Source organism: Oncorhynchus gorbuscha, linkage group LG23 (genome assembly GCF_021184085.1).
Source record: "Oncorhynchus gorbuscha isolate QuinsamMale2020 ecotype Even-year linkage group LG23, OgorEven_v1.0, whole genome shotgun sequence".
Classification (NCBI taxonomy): domain Eukaryota; kingdom Metazoa; phylum Chordata; class Actinopteri; order Salmoniformes; family Salmonidae; genus Oncorhynchus; species Oncorhynchus gorbuscha.
The window spans coordinates 13,383,706-13,405,149 of NC_060195.1; the positions used below are offsets into that span (position 1 = coordinate 13,383,706).

A 21,444-nucleotide genomic window follows, 5' to 3' on the forward strand; every position below is an offset into this window, starting at 1 on the left:
TAGAGTAGGGAACCAGAGCCCTGTATTAGAGTAGGGGACCAGAGCCCTGTATTAGAGTAGGGAACCAGAGCCCCATTGTAGGGAACCAGAGCCCTGTATTAGAGTAGGGAACCAGAGCCCTGTATTAGAGTAGGGAACCAGAGCCCTGTATTAGAGTAGGGAACCAGAGCCCTGCATTAGAGTAGGGAACCAGAGCCCTGTATTAGAGTAGGGAACCAGAGCCCTGTATTAGAGTAGGGGACCAGAGCCCTGTATTAGAGTAGGGAACCAGAGCCCTGTATTAGAGTAGGGGACCAGAGCCCTGTATTAGAGTAGGGAACCAGAGCCCTGTATTAGAGTAGGGGACCAGAGCCCTGTATTAGAGCGAGGACCAGAGCCCTGTATTAGAGTAGAGGACCAGGGCCCTGTATTAGAGTAGAGGACCAGGGCCCTGTATTAGAGTTGAGGACTAGTGCCCTGTATTAGAGTAGAGGACCAGGGCCCTGTATTAGAGTAGAGGACTAGAGCCCTGTATTAGAGTAGAGGACCAGGGCCCTGTATTAGAGTTGAGGACTAGAGCCTTGTATTAGAGTAGAGAACCAGGGCCCTATATTAGAGTAGAGGACCAGGGCCCTGTATTAGAGTAGAGGACTCGGGCCCTGTATTAGAGTATAGGACTAGGGCCCTGTATTAGAGTAGAGGACCAGGGCCCTGTATTAGAGTAGAGGACCAGGGCCCTGTATTAGAGTTGAAGACTAGAACCCTGTATTAGAGTAGAGGACTAGGGCTATGTATTAGAGTAGAGGACTAGGGCCCTGTATTAGAGTTGAAGACTAGAGCCCTGTATTAGAGTAGGGGACCAGGGCCCTGTATTAGAGTAGAGGACCAGGGCCCTGTATTAGAGTTGAAGACTAGAGCCCTGTATTAGAGTTGAAGACTAGAGCCCTGTATTAGATTTGAAGACTAGAGCCGTGTATTAGAGTAGAGGACTAGGGCCCTATATTAGAGTTGAAGACTCGAGCCCTGTATTAGAGTAGGAAAGTGTTTGCCAACTCCTTGAGTGGCCTCCAACAGATGCACCACACACATTACCATGTAATACAAACACACACTATACACACACACAATACACATACCCACACATACACACTTGAAATAACTTATATTATCTATCCTGATACCTAGTGACTTTAACCTGCCTTGAAGTCGGAAGTTTACATACACCTTAGCCAAATACATTTAAACTCAGTTTTTCACAATTCCTGACATTTAATACAAGTAACAATTCCCTGTTTTAGATCAGTTAGGATCACCACTTTATTTTAAGAATGTGAAATGTCAGAATAATAGTAGAGAGAATGATTTATTTCAGCTTTTATTACTTTCATCACATTTCCAGTGGGTCAGAAGTTTACATACACTCTATCAGTATTTGGTAGCATTGCCTTTAAATTGATGAACTTGGGTCAAATGTTTCAGGTAGCCTTCCACAAGCTTTCCACAATAAGTTGGGTGAATGTTGGCCCATTCCTCCTGACAGAGCGGGTGTAACTGTGTCAGGTTTGAAGGTCTCCTTGCTCACACACGCTTTTTCAGTTCTGCCCACAAATTTTCAATAGGATTGAGGTCAGGGCTTTGTGATGGCCCCTCCAATACCTTGACTTTGTTGTCCTTAAAAAACTTCTTATGGCTGAAATCCCATTAACGGGATCAATTTGACAACATTCAGTGAAAGTGCAAGGCGCCAAATTCAAACAACAGAAATCTCATAATTTAAGTTCCTCGAACATACAAGTATTATACTCCATTTTAAAGATACACTTGTTGTTAATCTCACCACAGTGTCCGATTTCAAAAAGTCTTTACGAGGAAAGCAAACCAAACGATTATGTTAGGTCAGTGCCTAGTCACAGAAAAACACAGCCATTTTTCCAGCCAAAGAGAGGAGTCACAAAAAGCAGAAATAGAGATACAATTAATCACTAACCTTTGATGATCTTCATCAGATGGCACTAATAGGACTTCATATTACACAATACATGTATGTATGTGTATGTGTTTGTTCGATAAAGTTCATATTTATGTCCAATAACCTCATTTGAAATTGGTGTGTTATGTTCAGAAATGCATTCTCAAACAAACATCCGGTGAAAGTGCAGAGAGCCACATCAGTTTACAGAAATACTCATCATAAATGTTAATGAAAATACAACTGATATGCATGGAATTAAAGATATACTTCTCCTTAATGCAACCGCTGTGTCAGATTTTTAAAAAGCTTTATGAAAAAAGCACACCATGCAAAAATCGGAGTACAGCGCTCAGACACCAAAACAAGCCATACAGATACCCGCCATGTTGTGGAGTCAACAGAAGTCAGAAATAGCATTAGAAATATTCACTTACCTTTGATGATCTTCATAGGAATGCACTCCCAGGAATCCCAGTTCCACAATATTGTTTGTTTTGTTCGATAAAGTCCATCATTTATGTCCAAATACCTCCTTCTTGTTTGCGTGTTTAGTTCACAAATCCAAATTCACGAGGCGCAGGCACTTAGTCCAGGCAAAAGTTCAGACGAAAAGCCAAAACATTTATATTCCAGTTCGTAGAAACATGTCAAACGATGTATAGAATCAATCTTTAGGATTTTTTAAACATAAATCTTCAAAAATGTTTCAACCGGACAATTCCTTTGTCTTGAGGAATTAAAAGGAACGCAGCTCGCTCTCACGGCCATGTGCATGTCTTAGCTCATGGTATTCTGCCAGACCTCTTAGTCAAACAGCTCTTATTCGCTCCCCCTTCACAGTAGAGGCCCGAAAGAAGGTTCTAAAGACTGTTAACATCGAGTGGAAGCCCTGGGAAGTTCAATCGGACAAAATTGACACTGTATCTTGGATAGGCAAAGACTTGAAAACCTACAAACCTCAGATTTACCACTTCCTGTTTTGAATTTTTTCTCAGGTTTTTGCCTGCCATATGAGTTATGTTATACTCACAGACATCATTCAAACAGTTTTAGAAACTTCAGAGTGGGTGCCAGGTTTCATCCAGAAGTGATGCTTGGCATTCAGGCCAAAGAGTTCAATCTTGGTTTCATCAGACCAGAGAATCTTGTTTCTCATTGTCGAAGAGTCTTTTTATTGATGAGTGATTTCCATATGGCCACTCTACCATAAAGGCCTGATTGGTGGAGGGCTGTAGAGCTGGTTGTCCTTATTGAAGGTTTTCCCATCTCTTAGTCACCTCCCTGACCAAGGCCAGCTCTAGGAAGAGTCTTCTTGTTATGCAGGTGAATGAGGACCCAAAAGCGACTTGGCGAAAACAGAGTTTTTAATCCAGTTTAAGGAAATAGCAATACTCCTAGACAAATCGGAGCGGTAAATAAAGCATAAAAACAATTTCACTCGTAATCACGAGAACTGACTGGAGACTCGATAATAAACTGCAGGTTGCCTCGGGAAGGCACTTGACCGTAGCAGACTCAGACACCTGCTCACCACGCAGCATCTGAGGGAAACACGACACGACAGGGCGATACAAAGACACAGCACGGTGAACAATATACAAGGATCCGACAGGACAGAAACGGAAAACAAGGGGAGAAATAGGGACTCTAATCAGGGGAAAAGATAGGGAACAGGTGTGGGAAGACTAAATGATTGATTAGGGGAATAGGAACAACTGGGAGCAGGAACGGAACGATAGAGAGAAGAGAGAGAGGAAGGGAGAGAGAAAAAGGGGAACGAACCTAAAAAGACCAGCAGGGGGAAAACGAACAGAAGGAAAAGCAAAATGACAAGACAATATAAGACAAAACATGACAGTACCCCCCCACTCACCGAGCGCCTCCTGGCGCACTCGAGGAGGAATCCTGGCGGCAACGGAGGAAATCATCAATCAGTGAACGGTCCAGCACGTCCCAAGACGGAACCCAACTCCTCTCCTCAGGACCGTAACCCTCCCAATCCACTAAGTATTGGTGACCCCGTCGCCGAGAACGCATGTCCATGATCCTACGTACCTTGTAAATAGGTGCGCTCTCGACAAGGACGGGAGGGGGAGGGAAGACGAACGGGGGTGCGAAGAAAGGGCTTGACACAGGAGACATGGAAGACAGGATGGACGCGACGAAGATGTCGCGGAAGAAGCAGTCGCACAGCGACAGGATTGACGACCTGGGAGACACGGAACGGACCAATGAACCGCGGAGTCAACTTACGAGAAGCTGTCGTAAGAGGAAGGTTGCGAGTGGAAAGCCACACTCTCTGGCCGCAACAATACCTTGGACTATTAATCCTACGTTTATTGGCGGCTCTCACAGTCTGTGCCCTGTAACGGCAAAGTGCAGACCTCACGGCCAGACCTCACCCTCCTCCAGGTGCGCTCACAACGTTGGACAAATGCTTGAGCGGAGGGAACGCTGGACTCGGCAAGCTGGGATGAGAACAGAGGAGGCTGGTAACCCAGACTACTCTGAAACGGAGATAACCCGGTAGCAGACGAAGGAAGTGAGTTGTGAGCGTATTCTGCCCAGGGGAGCTGTTCTGCCCAAGACGCAGGGTTTCTGAAAGAAAGGCTGCGTAGTATGCGACCAATCGTCTGATTGGCCCTCTCTGCTTGACCGTTAGACTGGGGATGAAACCCGGAAGAGAGACTGACGGACGCACCAATCAAACGACAGAACTCCCTCCAAAACTGTGACGTGAATTGCGGACCTCTGTCTGAAATGGCGTCTAACGGGAGGCCATGAATTCTGAACACATTCTTGATGATGATTTGTGCCGTCTCCTTAGCGGAAGGAAGTTTAGCGAGAGGAATGAAATGTGCCGCCTTAGAGAACCTATCGACAACCGTAAGAATCACAGTCTTCCCCGCAGACAAAGGCAGACCGGTAATGAAGTCTAGGGCGATGTGAGACCATGGTCGAGAAGGAATGGGGAGCGGTCTGAGACGACCGGCAGGAGGAGAGTTACCTGACTTAGTCTGTGCGCAGTCCGAACAAGCAGCCACGAAACGGCGCGTGTCACGCTCCTGAGTCGGCCACCAAAAGCGCTGGCGAATAGAAGCAAGAGTGCCTCGAACACCGGGATGACCAGCTAACTTGGCAGAGTGAGCCCACTGAAGAACAGCCAGACGCGTGGAAACAGGAACGAAAAGAAGGTTACTAGGACAAGCGCGCGGCGACGCAGTGTGCGTGAGTGCTTGCTTAACCTGTCTTTCAATTCCCCAGACTGTCAACCCGACAACACGCCCATAAGGAAGAATCCCCTCGGGATCAGTAGAAGCCACAGAAGAACTAAAAAGACGGGATAAGGCATCAGGCTTGGTGTTCTTGCTACCCGGACGGTAAGAAATCACAAACTCGAAACGAGCGAAAAATAACACCCAACGAGCTTGACGAGCATTAAGTCGTTTGGCAGAACGGATGTACTCAAGGTTCTTATGGTCTGTCCAAACGACAAAGGAACGGTCGCCCTCCAACCACTGTCGCCATTCGCCTAGGGCTAAGCGGATGGCGAGCAGTTCGCGGTTACCCACATCATAGTTGCGTTCAGATGGCGACAGGCGATGAGAAAAATAAGCGCAAGGATGAACCTTATCGTCAGACTGGAAGCGCTGGGATAGAATGGCTCCCACGCCTACCTCTGAAGCGTCAACCTCGACAATGAATTGTCTAGTGACGTCAGGAGTAACGAGGATAGGAGCGGACGTAAAACGTTCTTTTAGAAGATCAAAAGCTCCCTGGGCGGAACCGGACCACTTAAAACACGTCTTGACAGAAGTAAGAGCTGTGAGAGGGGCAGCAACTTGACCGAAATTACGAATGAAACGCCGATAGAAATTAGCGAAACCTAGAAAGCGCTGCAACTCGACACGTGACCTTGAACGGGCCACTCACTGACAGCTTGGACCTTAGCGGAATCCATCTGAATGCCTTCAGCGGAAATAACGGAACCGAGAAAAGTAACGGAGGAGACATGAAAAGAGCACTTCTCAGCCTTCACGTAGAGACAATTCTCTAAAAGGCGCTGGAGAACACGTCGAACGTGCTGAACATGAATCTCGAGTGACGGTGAAAAAATCAGGATATCGTCAAGGTAGACAAAAACAAAGATGTTCAGCATGTCTCTCAGAACATCATTAACTAATGCCTGAAAAACAGCTGGCGCATTGGCGAGACCAAACGGCAGAACCCGGTACTCAAAATGCCCTAACGGAGTGTTAAACGCCATTTTCCACTCGTCCCCCTCTCTGATGCGCACGAGATGGTAAGCGTTACGAAGGTCCAACTTAGTAAAGCACCTGGCTCCCTGCAGAATCTCGAAGGCTGATGACATAAGGGGAAGCGGATAACGATTCTTAACCGTTATGTCATTCAGCCCTCGATAATCCACGCAGGGGCGCAGAGTACCGTCCTTTTCTTAACAAAAAAAAACCCCGCCCCGGCCGGAGAGGAAGAAGGCACTATGGTACCGGCGTCAAGAGACACAGACAAATAATCCTCGAGAGCCTTACGTTCGGGAGCCGACAGAGAGTATAGTCTACCCCGAGGAGGAGTGGTCCCCGGAAGGAGATCAATACTACAATCATACGACCGGTGAGGAGGAAGGGAGTTGGCTCGGGACCGACTGAAGACCGTGCGCAGATCATGATATTCCTCCGGCACTCCTGTCAAATCGCCAGGTTCCTCCTGAGAAGTGGGGACAGAAGAAATGGGAGGGATGGCAGACATTAAACACTTCACATGACAAGAAACGTTCCAGGATAGGATAGAATTACTAGACCAATTAATAGAAGGATTATGACATACTAGCCAGGGATGACCCAAAACAACAGGTGTAAAAGGTGAACGAAAAATCAAAAAAGAAATAGTCTCACTGTGGTTACCAGATACTGTGAGGGTTAAAGGTAGTGTCTCAAATCTGATACTGGGAAGATGACTACCATCTAAGGCGAACATGGGCGTAGGCTTGTCTAACTGTCTGAAAGGAATGTCATGTTTCCGAGCCCATGCTTCGTCCATGAAACAACCCTCAGCCCCAGAGTCTATCAAGGCACTGCATGTAGCACCCGAACCGGTCCAGCGTAGATGGACCGACATAGTAGTACAGGATCTAGATGGAGAGACCTGAGTAGTAGCGCTCACCAGTAGCCCTCCGCTTACTGATGAGCTCTGGCTTTTACTGGACATGAATTGACAAAATGTCCATCAAATCCGCAATAGAGGCACAGGCGGTTGGTGATCCTCCGTTCCCTCTCCTTAGTCGAGATGCGAATACCTCCCAGCTGCATGGGCTCAGTCTCTGAGCCAGAGGAGGGAGATGGTTGCGATGCGGAGCAGGGAAACACCGTTGACGCGAGCTCTCTTCCACGAGCTTGGTGACGAAGATCTACCCGTCGTTCTATGCGGATGGCGAGAGCAATCAAAGAGTCCACACTGGAAGGAACCTCCCGGGAGAGAATCTCATCTTTGACCACTGCGTGGAGTCCCTCCAGAAAACGAGCGAGCTGCGCCGGCTCGTTCCAGTCACTAGAGGCAGCAAGAGTGCGAAACTCTATAGAGTAATCCGTTATGGATCGATCACCTTGGCATAGGGAAGCCAGGGCCCTAGAAGCCTCCCTACCAAAAACTGAACGGTCAAAAACCCGAATCATCTCCTCTTTAAAGTTCTGGTAATTGTTTGAACAATCAGCCCTTGCCTCCCAGATAGCTGTGCCCCACTCTCGAGCCCGGCCAGTAAGGAGTGAAATGACGTAAGCAACCCGAGCTCTCTCTCTAGAGTATGTGTTGGGTTGGAGAGAGAACACAATATCACACTGGGTGAGAAAGGAGCGGCACTCCTTGGGCTGCCCGGAGTAGCAAGGTGGGTTATTAACCCTAGGTTCCGGAGGCTCGGCAGACCAGGAAGTAACAGGTGGCACGAGACGAAGACTCTGGAACTGTCCAGAGAGATCGGAAACCTGAGCGGCCAGGTTCTCCATGGCATGACGAGCAGCAGACAATTCCTGCTCGTGTCTGCCGAGCATGGCTCCTTGGATCTCGACGGCAGTGTTACGAGCGTCTGTAGTCGCTGGGTCCATTCCTTGGTCGGATCCTTCTGTTATGCAGGTGAATGAGGACCCAAAAGCGACTTGGCGAAAACAGAGTTTTTAATCCAGTTTAAGGAAATAGCAATACTCCTAGACAAATCGGAGCGGTAAATAAAGCATAAAAACAATTTCACTCGTAATCACGAGAACTGACTGGAGACTCCTGCTCACCACGCAGCATCTGAGGGAAACACGACACGACAGGGCGTTACAAAGACACAGCACGGTGAACAATATACAAGGATCCGACAGGACAGAAACGGAAAACAAGGGGAGAAATAGGGACTCTAATCAGGGGAAAAGATAGGGAACAGGTGTGGGAAGACTAAATGATTGATTAGGGGAATAGGAACAACTGGGAGCAGGAACGGAACGAGAGAGAGGAAGGGAGAGAGAAAAAGGGGAACGAACCTAAAAAGACCAGCAGGGGGGAAAACGAACAGAAGGAAAAGCAAAATGACAAGACAATATAAGACAAAACATGACACTCCTTCCATTTAAGAATGATGGAGGCCACTGTGTTCTTCGGGACCTTCAATGCTGTAGAAATGTTTTGGTACACTTCCCCAGATCTGTGCCTCGACACAATCCTGTCTCGGAGCGCTACGGTCAATTCCTTCAACCTCATAGCTTGGTGTGACCTCATATATACAAGTGTGTGCCTTTCCAAATCATGACCAATCATTTGAATTTACCACAGGTGGACTCCGATCAAGTTATGTAAGCATCTCAAGGATGATCAATGAAAAAAGGATGCACCTTGGCTCAATTTCGAGTCTCATAGCAAAGGGTTTGAATACTTATGTAAACACTGTATTTCTGTTTTTTATTTTTATTTTTACATTTGCACACAAAAAATAAAACCTGTTTTGATTTTGTCATTATGGGGTATTGTGTGTAAATTGCTGAGGATTTTTAAAATTGTATTTAATCCATTTCAGAACAAGTAACGTAACAAAATGTGAAGGCACTGTATCTCAAATAACTTATCTATCCTGATGACTAATGACTTTACCTTGCCTTCTGGAAAATATCTACCTCAAATACCTTATTATTATCTATCCTGATGACTAATGACTTTACTCTGCCTTCTGGAAAATATCTACCTCAAATACCTTATTATTATCTATCCTGATGACTAATGACTTTACTCTGCCTTCTGGAAAATATCTACCTCAAATACATTATTATCTATCCTGATGACTAATGACTTTACCCTGCCTTCTGGAAAATATCTACCTCAAATACCTTATTATCAATCCTGATGCCTAGTCACTTTAGTCCACTGACTGCAGTTGGTGTGGGTACTGGAGTTGTGAACCACTGGAGTAGGGGGATCAGTTTTGGACCTGGTCCTAGATTACCACTCCTACTTTAGAGAAACTGAATCCAGGGATTGGACTTTAATTGAAGGGATTATTTGGGGGAGAAAAAACAAATATTTTATGCAAATCTACCATTTAGCAGCAGCCCTCCTGCAGTAGGTATTCAAGTGTTTTTTTATTAGAAATAGTTTACATAACTGAAAGGTGTAATTAAATTATATTAATTGAATTCATGATCAAATGAAATTACTTTTATCAAGATCCAGATTTACGCAATTTGTCAGTTCCTTGACCATTCCCACTCAGTTAATAAGTGTTGGCGGGCTGAAGAGGGGCTTCTAGTACCTGAAGGTGATTAAACACGGATCATCAAAGTTTAAATGTACTCATGGAATGCAAATCATCATCATTATCAACAGTGAATTCATGGAATGATAAGGATGAAGGAAATGAGTGAATCCTCTGGGTGATTTGTTCATATCTGACACTAAATACACAAGATGGACACCAGAGTAAAGAAATACATTTTATTATCACATAAAAATGTATTACAATCCTGTCATGTTTATAACTTGTGAGATATTCATTTCAGTTTAAAAATAATTTACTTAATAGTTCATGTTTATACACATACATTTATGTAAGATTTCATACTATAAATTACGATTCATACATTTATGCGTATTCAATTCTATTACAATGACACAGTACTTTGAGAGAATTAAAAAAGTGTTGACAGTTTGATGAATGTCATAATTTCTATCCAAATAGTTCAACAGTGTCTATATAAAGACGCATTAGTCATGTTTCCTGATGGAACATTACACTTCTATTAAATCACTGTCCCAATGTCAAGAGAATCTAAAGTTCCACTTCTTTACTCTTTTTACAACACTGGTGTCCCTTTAGATGTCCTGACTGACTGAAACTCTTCCCACACTGAGAGCAGTGAAACGGCTTCTCTCCTGTGTGAGTGCGCTGGTGTGTTCTGAGACTATCCCCTGTAGTGAAACTCTTCCCACACTGAGAGCAGTGGAACAGCTTCTCTCCTGTGTGAGTGCGCTGGTGTGTTCTGAGATTACCCCCTGTAGTGAAACGCTTCCCACACTGAGAGCAGTGGAACAGCTTCTCTCCTGTGTGAGTGCGCTGGTGTGTTCTGAGATTACCCCCTGTACTGAAACGCTTCCCACACTGAGAGCAGTGAAACGGCTTCTCTCCTGTGTGAGTGAGCTGGTGTGTCTTTAAGTCTCCTGACTGACTGAAACTCTTCCCACACTGAGAGCAGTGAAACGGCTTCTCTCCTGTGTGAGTGCGCTGGTGTCCCTTTAGATGTCCTGACTGACTGAAACTCTTCCCACACTGAGAGCAGTGAAACGGCTTCTCTCCTGTGTGAGTGCGCTGGTGTCCCTTTAGATGTCCTGACTGACTGAAACTCTTCCCACACTGAGAGCAGTGAAACGGCTTCTCTCCTGTGTGAGTGAGCTGGTGTGTTCTGAGACTACCCCCTGTAGTGAAACTCTTCCCACACTGAGAGCAGTGAAACGGCTTCTCTCCTGTGTGAGTGAGCTGGTGTGTTCTGAGACTATCCCCTCTAGTGAAACTCTTCCCACACTGAGAGCAGTGAAACGGCTTCGCTCCTGTGTGAGTGCGCTGGTGTGTCTTTAAGTCTCCTGACTGACTGAAACGCTTCCCACACTGAGAGCAGTGGTTTGATCGTGGCTTGTCCATCTTGCTCTGTTTCCTGGTGGGAGCTGGGTTGGAGGAACTTGAGGTGGTTCCATGGTGCTGTGTTGAGTTGCTGGAGGACATGAGATTCTCTGATCTGATCTCTCCACTCCTCAACAGTCTGACATACTCATCATGGTGACTTCTCTTTATGTGCTTGTGGAGGAAGATCTGAGAGGTGAAGGAGAACGGACAGCCAGAGCACGAGAAGATCTGGACCTGGGACGACTCAGCGTTCACATCTGAGAGAGATGAAAGAAGAGAAATCAACATCACAAGGTGCATGATCATTATTGTTCCAGACAACTTGACATGAACAGAGAAAACTCAGGACCAGTATGATAATACACCACAGAAATCACATTTAAAATCAATGAGTTTCAATTGAGAAATGAGTAATAATGAGAATTAATGAGTATTAATAAATATTAATGAGTAATAATGAGTATTAATTAAGTAATAGGAGGTAAAAAGAGAATGATTGTAAGAGGAGTGAAAAAGGAGTGAAAAGTAAGGGCAGAGGCAGGGATGAAGAGGGGAGAAATGACCTTTAGCAGAGCTCTTTTTGTCCCAGAGGTAGTCGAAGACAATGCCCAGGTCTCTGGCGTACTCCTCTCCGTACCAAACCAACAGCTCCTCTCCAACAGCTATGGGCTTACAGCAGCGGTACAGAATCCCTCCTCTGTACTGGAAGGACACCAGATTCTGCTCTTCTTCACCACGAGCACAGTTCACATACCTGAGAAGAGAGAGGGAGAGACAGAGAAAGACTTGAGAGCAGTCAGGGGTTAATTATGTACAAGAGATTGAGGTCTTCAACTGTCAGACTATGAAACAGGTAGGTGCAGTGGTTCCTCGCAATGGCGGAATGACGCAATTTACCACAATCTGCCACCACCTACCACAAAGTGTTGCGGCATAAAGCTCAAAACTTTGAATTGAGGAACCACTGTAGGTACAGAGAGAAACAGAAGGAGGAAGAGGACTGTGAGACTTCCTCTGTACTTCAGTGTTGCTCACCTCATCCAGTTGGAGTGAGTGTCTCTCCCAGCATCGATGTAGTCGTCCCAGTGTCTGCTCTTGTTGATCTGAGGAAAACAACTATTCATATTTAGTTTATTTTTTACCCCTTTTTCTCCCCAATTTCGTGGAATCCAATTGTTTTAGTAGCTACTATCTTGTGGTCCTTCTGTAGCTCAGTTGGTAGAGCATGGCGCTTGTAACGCCAGGGTAGTGATCCCCGGGACCACCCATACGTAGAATGTATGCACACATGACTGTAAGTCGCTTTGGATAAAAGCGTCTGCTAAATGGCATATATTATTATTATTATTATTATTATTATTATCTTGTCTCATCGCTACAACTCCCTTACGGGCTCGGGAGAGATGAAGGTTGAAAGTCATGCGTCCTCCGATACACAACCCAACCAAGCCGCACTACTTCTTAACACAGCGCGCATCCAACCCGGAAGCCAGCTGCATCAATGTGTCGGAAGAAACACTGTGCACCTGGCAACCTTGGTTAGCGGGCACTGCACCCGGCCCGCCACAGGAGTTGCTGGTGAGCGATGAGACCTACCGGCCAAGCCCTCCCTAACCCGGACGACGCTGGGCCAATTGTGCGTCGCCCCACGGACCTCCCGGTCGCGGCCGGTTACGACAGAGCCTGGGCACGAACCTAGAGTATCAGATGGCACAGCTGGCGCTGCAGTACAGCGCCCTTAACCACTGCGCCACCCGGGAGGCCCCTCATATTTAGTTTGATCAGGTTGGGAAAAATTAAGAACAGCCCAATGACACACAGTACGCACGCACGCACGCACGCACACACTTCTCTCACCACCCAGGAGTAGCCACTCTCCATGGCTTGTTCCTTGTCTGTGATATCTCCTTCATAAGGTCCATAGTGGGTTCCTGCAGGCACAGTGTTTCCATGGTTGAACACCCCCAGTCCTGCTTCAGGGATGCTTGATGTCCTGATCTCCAGGCCGGACGGGAGGGTGAGTCTGGCCCTGTCAGAGGTTCCTAGAGGGGCAGGGATGTCCGGGACGAAGAGGGGAGGACCATGGACCCCACACTCCTCCATGAAGAAAGACTTGCAGTCCTCACAGTCTGGGAGAGAGAAAGAAAAACAGAACATGTTAAACGTCAGTTATTATGATGATGATGAAGACATGCATTCAAAATGTTTAAAAAACAGCTAGGTTGAGTGAAAGAGAGCACACAAAAAACTATTCATACCTCAGCTTAAACATCAGCACCACAGGTAAGCTGTGAACGATCTGAGAGACAAGGCAAGAAGGGTCTTCTACGCCATCAAAAATAACATAAAATTTGACATACCAATTAGGATCTGACTAAAAATACTTGAATCAGTTATAGAACCCATTGCCCTTGATGGTTGTGAGGCCTGGGGTCCGCTCACCAACCATAATTTCACAAAATGGGACAAACACCAAATTGAGACTCTGCACGCAGAATTCTGCAACAACAAAAAAATATACAAAGCAAAAGACCAAATAATGCAAAACAGAATTAAGCCAATACCCGCTAATTATCAAAATCCAGAAAAGAGGCATTCAATTCCACAACCACTTACAGAGGTGAACCCTAAGCAAGCTGGTCCTAGGGCTCTGTTCTCAAACACAATTGTATTTTTATTTAACTAGGCAAGTTAGTTAAGAACAAATTCTTATTTACAATGATGCCTCCCAGGGAACAGTTAACTGCCTTGTTCAGGGGGAGAACAACATATTTTACCTTGTCAGCTCAGGGATTCGATCCAGCAACCATTCAGTTACTGGCCCAATGCTCTAACCACTAGGCTACCTGCTGCCCGAAAAACAGACCCCACAGATACCCCAGGACAGCAACACAATTAGACACAACCAAATCATGAGAAAACAAAATGATAATTACGTGACACATTGGAAATAATTAACAAATAAACAGAGCAAACTAGAATGCTATTTGGCCCTAAACAGAGAGTACACAGTGGCAAAATACCTGACCACTGTGACTGACCCAAACTTAAGGAAAGCTTTGACTATGTACAGATTCAGTGAGCATAGCCTTGCTATTGAGAAAGGCCGCCGTAGGCAGACCTGGCTCTCAAGAGAAGACAGGCTATGTGCTCACTGCCCACAAAATGAGGTGGAAACTGAGCTGCACTTCCTAACCTTCTGCCCAATGTATGACCATATTAGAGACACATATTTCCCTCAGATTACACAGACCCACAAAGAATTTGAAAACAAATCCAATTTTGATTAACTCCCATATCTACTGGGTGAAATTCCACAGTGTGCCATCACAGCAGCAAGATTTGTGACCCGTTGCCACAAGAAAAGGGCAACCAGTGAAGAACAAACACCATTGTAAATACAACTAGAGGTCGACCGGAATGGCCGATTAATTAGGGCCGATTTCAAGTTTTCATAATAATCGTAAATCGGTATTTTTTTATACCTTTATTTAACTAGTCAAGTCAGCTAAGAACACATTCTTATTTTCAATGACGGCCTAGCAAGGGTGGGTTAACTGCCTTGCTCAGGGGCAGAACGACAGATTTTCACCTTGTCAGCTCGGGGGATCCAATCTTGCAACCTTACAGTTAACTAGTCCAACGCTCAAACCACCTCCCTCTCATTGGACTCCAAGAGGAGCCTGACTGTTCCACAAGCAGTAGAAGCCAAGGTAAGTTGCTAGCTAGCATTAAACTTATCTTATAAAAAAGAATCAATCAATTATAATCACTAGTTAACTACACATAGTTGATGATATTACTCGTTTATCTAGCGTGTCCTGCGTTGCATATAATCGATGCAACGCTGGGGGATGATTTAACAAAAGCGCATTTGCAAAAAAAGCACAATCGTTGGACGACTGTACCTAACCATAAACACCAATGCCTTTCTAAAAATCAATACACAGAAGTATATATTTTTTAAACCTGCATATTTAGCTAAAAGAAATCCAGGTTAGCAGGCAATATTAACCAGGAGAAATTGTGTTATTTCTCTTGCGTTCATTACACGCAGAGTCAGTGTATATGCAACATTTACTGCCGCCTAATTTGCCAGAATTTTATGTAATTATGACATAACATTGAAGGTTGTGCAATGTAACAAGAATATTTAGACTTAGGGATGCCACCCATTAGATAAAATACGTAACGGTTCCGGTATTTCACTGAAAGAATAAACGTTTTGTTTTCGAAATTATAGTTTCCGGATTCGATCATATTAATGACCCAAGGCTCGTATTTCTGTGTGTTATTATGTTATAATTAAGTCTATGATTTGATAGAGCAGTCTGACTGAGCAGCAGCAGGCTCGTAAGCATCCATTCAAACAGCACTTTCGTACGTTTTGCCAACAGCTCTTCGCAAGCACAGCGCTGTTTATGGCTTCAAGCCTATCAGCCTAATGGCTGGTGGGTGTAACCAATGTGAAATGGCTAGCTAGTTAGCTGGGTGTGCGCTAATAGCGTTTCAAACGTCACTCGCTCTGAGACTTGAAGTAGTGGTTCCCCTTGCTCTGCAAGGCTTTTGTGGAGTGATGGGTAACGCTGCTTTGATGGTGGCTGTTATCGATGTGTTCCTGGTTCGAGCCCAGGTTGGAGCGAGGAGAGGGACAGAAGCTATACTGTTACACTGGCAATACTGTAGTGCCTATAAGAACATCCAATAGTCAAAGGTATATGAAATACAAATGGTATAGAGAGAAATAGTCCTATAAATACTATATGAACTACAACCTAAAACCTCTTACCTTGGAATATTGAAGTCTCATGTTAAAAGGAACCACGAGCTTTCATATGTTCTCCTGTTCTGAGCAAGGAACTGAAACGTTAGCTTTTTTACATGGCACATACTGCACTTTTACTTTCTTCTCCAACACTGTTTTTGCATTATTTAAACCAAATTGAACATGTTCCATTATTTACTTGAGACTAAATAGATTTTTATTGATGTATTAAATTAAGTTAAAATAAGTGTTGTAATTGTCATTAAAAATCGTCCGATTAATCGGTATCGGTGTTTTTGGTCCTCCAATAATCGGCACCGGCGTGGAAAAAGCATAATCGGTCGACCTCTAAATACACCCATATTTATGCTTATTTATTTTCCCTTTGGTACTTTAACTATTTGCACATCATTACAACACTGTATATATACATAATACGACATTTGAAATGTCTTTATTCCGAGAGAGATAGAAAGCGATAGATACACAGAGAGATAATGACTCACAGAGGTAGTGATCATCTTTGGGGACCTCCTCCTCTGTGTAAGTGATTCTTGGTCTGTCTCTCAGATTTCTGCTGCGCTTGTATGTGTTCAGCTCTGCTTTCTGCCTTTCCAGCCACTCTCTCTTAGACAGGCCTGGTACAAACACAAAATAAGCGGTTTTCTCTGAAGCCAAATGAAACAAACGGGTTTTAAATCACCATATCAAACTCTAACAGTCTATTCTTGTCTGTCTCTGTTACCTGAGGTTGATGGTTTGGGGTGCAACAAACAAGCCCCTTGCTTTGTGGAACTCCCTGCCTCCCCTCCACTGGTGCTGGGGGTCGCTTCACTCTGACCCTCCTGGAAAGAGACAAGAGGAGAGTTCAAACTGACCACTTGGTCTGTGTGTCATCGTCATCTTTGATTTGAAACAACATGAATGAAAATATATTGTGTGTTGTGTTATGTGTATTACAGTAACACACACCGTGGCTCCTAGCCCCTCCTGTACTCCACTGTGGGTGTCTGCTGGGCTGCCGTCTCTGAGGAAGGCCACTTCTTCTTCTGTCAGCTCCTCCATTAATGGCTGGGCGGGTTCTGTCCCCATATTACTGGGTCCTGCCTCCTCGCCACTGGGGGGCTGCTGAGGATCAAAGGAGAGGGGTGGGGGGGACAGAGCGTTATATGACAATGATGAACAGACAGAGTTGTCAGCCCTCTTTATCTACAGTAGAGCAATTACATACCGAACATGATATACATGTTTAATTCAGGGCTGTAACACAACAAAATATGGAATAGGTCAAGGGGTATGAATACTTTCTGAAGACACTTTATAACCATAATTTAATTCATTGGTTCACACTTCACAGCTCCAGTCATTGACAGGACTAATATCTGCTAGCGTAGTGAATAGAAACAAAAACTCAAAAGATGTATTACATGCACCTGTGCAGGTGTTTAAAAAAACAGTTACCTGTACCGTAAGTGTAGCAGGTGTGGCTGGTTTGTCAGGCTGAGGGACTCCCTGAGATGCTGCTGGTCTCCTGGTTGGGCATCGGAAGCTCCGGGATGCTGTGGGGAAAGATCAGAAAATTAATATAAGTCCTACCTAGCTACTAACAGACCTCTTCTATTAGGGACGTCAAACGTTCAGCCTGCTGCACAAACCTTAACCTAGAGCGCCTGGTTAAATTGTCTTTAGGACCATTTTTTATTAATCTCTAAAACGGTTAAACTAATGAGAAATATATGTGATTATACAAAAAAATCTGTGAGTTTGCTTAATTTACTATCATCCTAACTTAAGATATTTAATTATGTGAATTAATGTATTTTACACTACTTTCCATGAAGTGGACAGTATGTGTTACTACTTTAAACAACCCCATGAAGTGGACGGTATGTGTTACTACTTTAAACAACCCCATGAAGTGGACGGTATGTGTTACTACTTTAAACAACCCCATGAAGTGGACGCATCGAATTGGGGGGAAATAACCTCCCTTTGACCTCAGATTGATGATTTCAGGATTAAAGTTTATAGTGAAAATGGCACAGAATTGATCAATGACTTTATTTACATACGTTTTCAGACCCTTTGCTATGACAGTTGCAATTGAGCTCAGGTACATCCTGTTTCCATCCAAGATCAGCCTTGAGATCTTTCTACAACTTGGTTGGAGTCCACCTGTAGTAAATTCAATTGATTGGACATGATTTGAAAAGAAACACACCTGTCTATATAAGGTCCCACAGTTGACAGTGCATGTCAGAGCAAAAACCCAAGCTATGAGGTGGAAGGAATTGTCCGTAGAACTCCAAGACAAGATTGTGTCGAGGCACAGATCAGGGGAAGGGGGGAAAAAATAATGTCTGCAGCATTGAAGGTCCCGAACAGTGGCCTCCATCATTCTTAAATGCAAGGAGTTTGGAACCATCAAGACTCTGGCCGCCCGGCCAAACTGAGCAATCGGGGGAGAAGGGCCTTGGTCAGGGAGGTGACCAAGAATCCGATGGTCACTCTGACAAAGCTCTAGAGTTCTGCTGTGGAGATGGGAGAACCTTACAGAAGGACAACTATCTCTGCAGCACTCTACCGATCAGGCCTTTATTGTAAAGTGGCCAGACGGAAGCCACTCCTCAAAAAAAATGGCACATGACAGCCCGCTTGGAGTTTTCCAAAAGGCACCTAAAGGACTCCGACAATGAGAAACAAGATTCTCTGTTCTGATGATACCAAGATTGAACTCTTTGGCCTGAATGCCAAGTGTCACGTCTGGAGGAAACCTGGCACCATCCCTACTGTGAAGCATGGTGGTGGCAGCATCATGCTGTAGGGATGTTTTTCAGCAGCAGGGACTGGGAGACTAGTCTGGATTGAGGGAAATATGAACGGAGAAAATTACAGAGAGATCCTTGATGAAAACCTGCTCCAGAGCACTCAGGACCTCAGACTGGGGCGATGGCTCACCTCCCAACAGAACAACGACCCTAAGCACACAGCCAATGCAGGAGTGGCTTAAGGACAAGTATCTGAATGTCTCTGGAAAATAGCTGTGCAGCGACGCTCCCCATCCAACCTGACAGAGTTTGAGGATCTGCAGAGAAGAATGGGAGAAACTCCCCAAATACAGGTGTGCCAAGCTTGTAGCTTTACACCCAAGAAGACTTGAGGCTGTAGTTGCTGCCAAAGGTGTTTCAACAAAGTACTGAGTAAAGGGTCTGAATACCTATGTAAATGTGATATTTCAGTTATTATTTTTTAATACATTTGCTAAAATTAATAAAAACCTGTTTTTGCTTTGTCATTATGGGTTGTTGTGTGTAGATTGATGAGGGGGAAAAAACATTTAATCAATTTTAGAATAAGGCTGTAATGAACAAAATGTGGAAAAAGTTAAGGGGTCTTTACGAATGCACTGTACACAATATTCCTATATGTTTTTTGAGCCGTGTTAGATTTAACAGGACATACAACCTGATATTCGATGAGTGATAAGGTACTCTTTCTGTTTTGGCGATCCCGTATAAAAATGAGGCACTCCAAAATGTAAAAGAATGTGTTCTGCAGGTTGTCCTCTAACAAGTGGTGGAAAAATATCTCCAGCTTCCATGTATCTGGGTAGGTCGTACCTGTCTACTAGCTTAGCGGTATCTGGGTAGGTCCTACCTACTAGTCATACTGAGTAGTCATACTGAGTTAGGTTCCTGTTTCTCTCTTGATATTCAATAAGCATCATAGACTAGTATTAACAGGACTTCGCTAGCCCTCCCTTTCTACTAACATGATACATACGTCTTATAACATCCTCGTTTACTGCTACAGCTCTACCTGGTGGGCATCTCTCCAGTCGAGGGGTCCACTCATCCTCCTCTGAGTCGCTGGGTGCAAAAAGCGGAACAGTGTTCAACAATTTAGGCCTGCTTCTCCTCATAAACGCAGGTACTGGGGAGTTCAGCCCTGAGGGACACATTAGCACACACAGTAGTTTCTCTGATCAATACAACACAGAGAGAGAGGTGGAGCAGTTTTGCGGGGACCAGCAAGGTCTGAGCAAAAATGTTGATGTTTTACAGTGAATTTCCTGTAATTCTAAAAAACAAATGCCAGGGCTTTATTGTGTTCATATTCATATGCTATAAGGGGAGAGGGAGGTAACCTCCAGGGTATTTTGGAGGGATGAGGCCCTAAGAGAAACCACGCCTTGCGGGAGCTGCTGGTTGGGTATGTGGTATGCCAGTGAGTAGAGACATGGCACAATACAACACAAAGGCAGAGAGACTCCTCTATGACAGGAGTTTAAAATAAACGAAAGTAATACTGATAAATGTCAAATGTCCTTTTGTCTCTATTCAAATATCGGACACTTACCTATAGTAAGCATAGCCAGGTGGTTCCTCTTCAAGTTTCTGTACCGCACTTTCTCACATTTCACTAGATGGGTCCATTCCATCTTTGAGAAATAGGTCTTCAAATCATGGAAATCATCCTGCGGGAGTCCACAGGTGTAATGACATTGGCCCAGGTATAAATGCCACAAGCAGGAATCACCTGAACATCTCAGATAGCTACATAGCTAGATAGGTGGCTAAATGTTATAATGTTAGTAACGTTAAGTTACCTCTCCATCATCAGTATCTTTGATTATGCCAGTTAGTTGCCGTTAGCTGATAGGATAGCTAGGCATTTTTCAACTCACCTCATCCGAAGAACTCATCCTTGCCTGTTGTCGTCCCTGAGGTCCTTTCACCCTGAACTTGTAGCTACAGTAACTTATTGCTAGTCAAATTCGAAATACAAGGAAAATTGTTAGCTAATATCATTATCAACTGTTAATTTGTCAGCAAGTTGCTAATTTGACTATTTTGGTAAACTAGCTAAAGTTAGCGTTACACTTTTAGCTAGATAGCTACCACTAGCTATACATTTATTTCGGTACAGTAACGTTGAAGTAGCTAGTTAATTTAGCACTGGAGAACCTGTTGATGGTAATTTAGCTAGCTACATTACCGAGCTAACAAATTATTCTAAATATAGCCGATAAAATAGCAATGTTGTACAATGTTGAGCCTGTTATTCTTGTTAGCTAGCTAAATTACCTGCCTTTTGAAACCGTTGTTTGGGAAAAACTTTAAACTGAGGTAAATTGTGAGAGCAACTGAGCACGAGAACTTCTGGCGCCAAACATACAACCGCGCGAAAGAAGGTGGAAAATCACTGACTGAACTCGCTCTGCCCAGGTTTCCATGGTGCTGCAAGACGCCGGGATTTCTGGAGTCGACTCCGACTTCTGTGGTTGGATTCATTGGAGTCGACTCTGGCTTCTGTAGTTACATTCATTGGAGTCGACTCTTGTTCGACTCCCAGGACACGCTGAAGCGGATGTGTACGTACGCACAACCAACCTATTATTGCAGAGTCCTACTAGGAATACTGCGTTTACGTTCTAGAGGACTGGCATGGTGCATGATGCTGACCATTTGCGTATTTTGTTTTAATATAGACGGTGAAATGTAGGAACTATAATTTTTCAGTGATATTTCTACTGTGCTCTGCTTTGACGGATCCCATGAGATGATG

At 44.5% G+C, this 21,444-nt stretch overlaps 1 protein-coding gene across 3 annotated transcripts; it reads right to left on the minus strand.

Annotated features, from left to right (window-relative positions):
• Positions 1-9,970: 9,970 nt before the first annotated feature.
• Positions 9,971-21,157, minus strand: LOC124011365 (histone-lysine N-methyltransferase PRDM9-like). Of its 3 annotated transcripts, none has more exons than XM_046324676.1 (11): positions 20,564-21,157; positions 20,236-20,353; positions 19,696-19,824; positions 17,344-17,435; positions 16,849-17,001; positions 16,622-16,721; positions 16,383-16,514; positions 12,969-13,240; positions 12,147-12,214; positions 11,675-11,865; positions 9,971-11,368 (listed from the first exon to the last, which is right to left on the minus strand). In XM_046324676.1, the coding sequence occupies exons 1-11, from the start codon at positions 20,579-20,581 to the stop codon at positions 10,263-10,265; spliced, it is 2,379 nt and encodes a 792-aa protein (XP_046180632.1). In that variant the 5' UTR covers positions 20,582-21,157; the 3' UTR covers positions 9,971-10,262. The 3 variants fall into 3 exon arrangements, with proteins under 3 accessions (XP_046180632.1, XP_046180629.1, XP_046180630.1); XM_046324673.1 differs by having other exon boundaries at positions 16,849-17,004; positions 17,338-17,435; XM_046324674.1 differs by having other exon boundaries at positions 16,849-17,004; positions 20,564-21,156.
• Between the last annotated feature and the right edge of the window lie 287 nt (positions 21,158-21,444).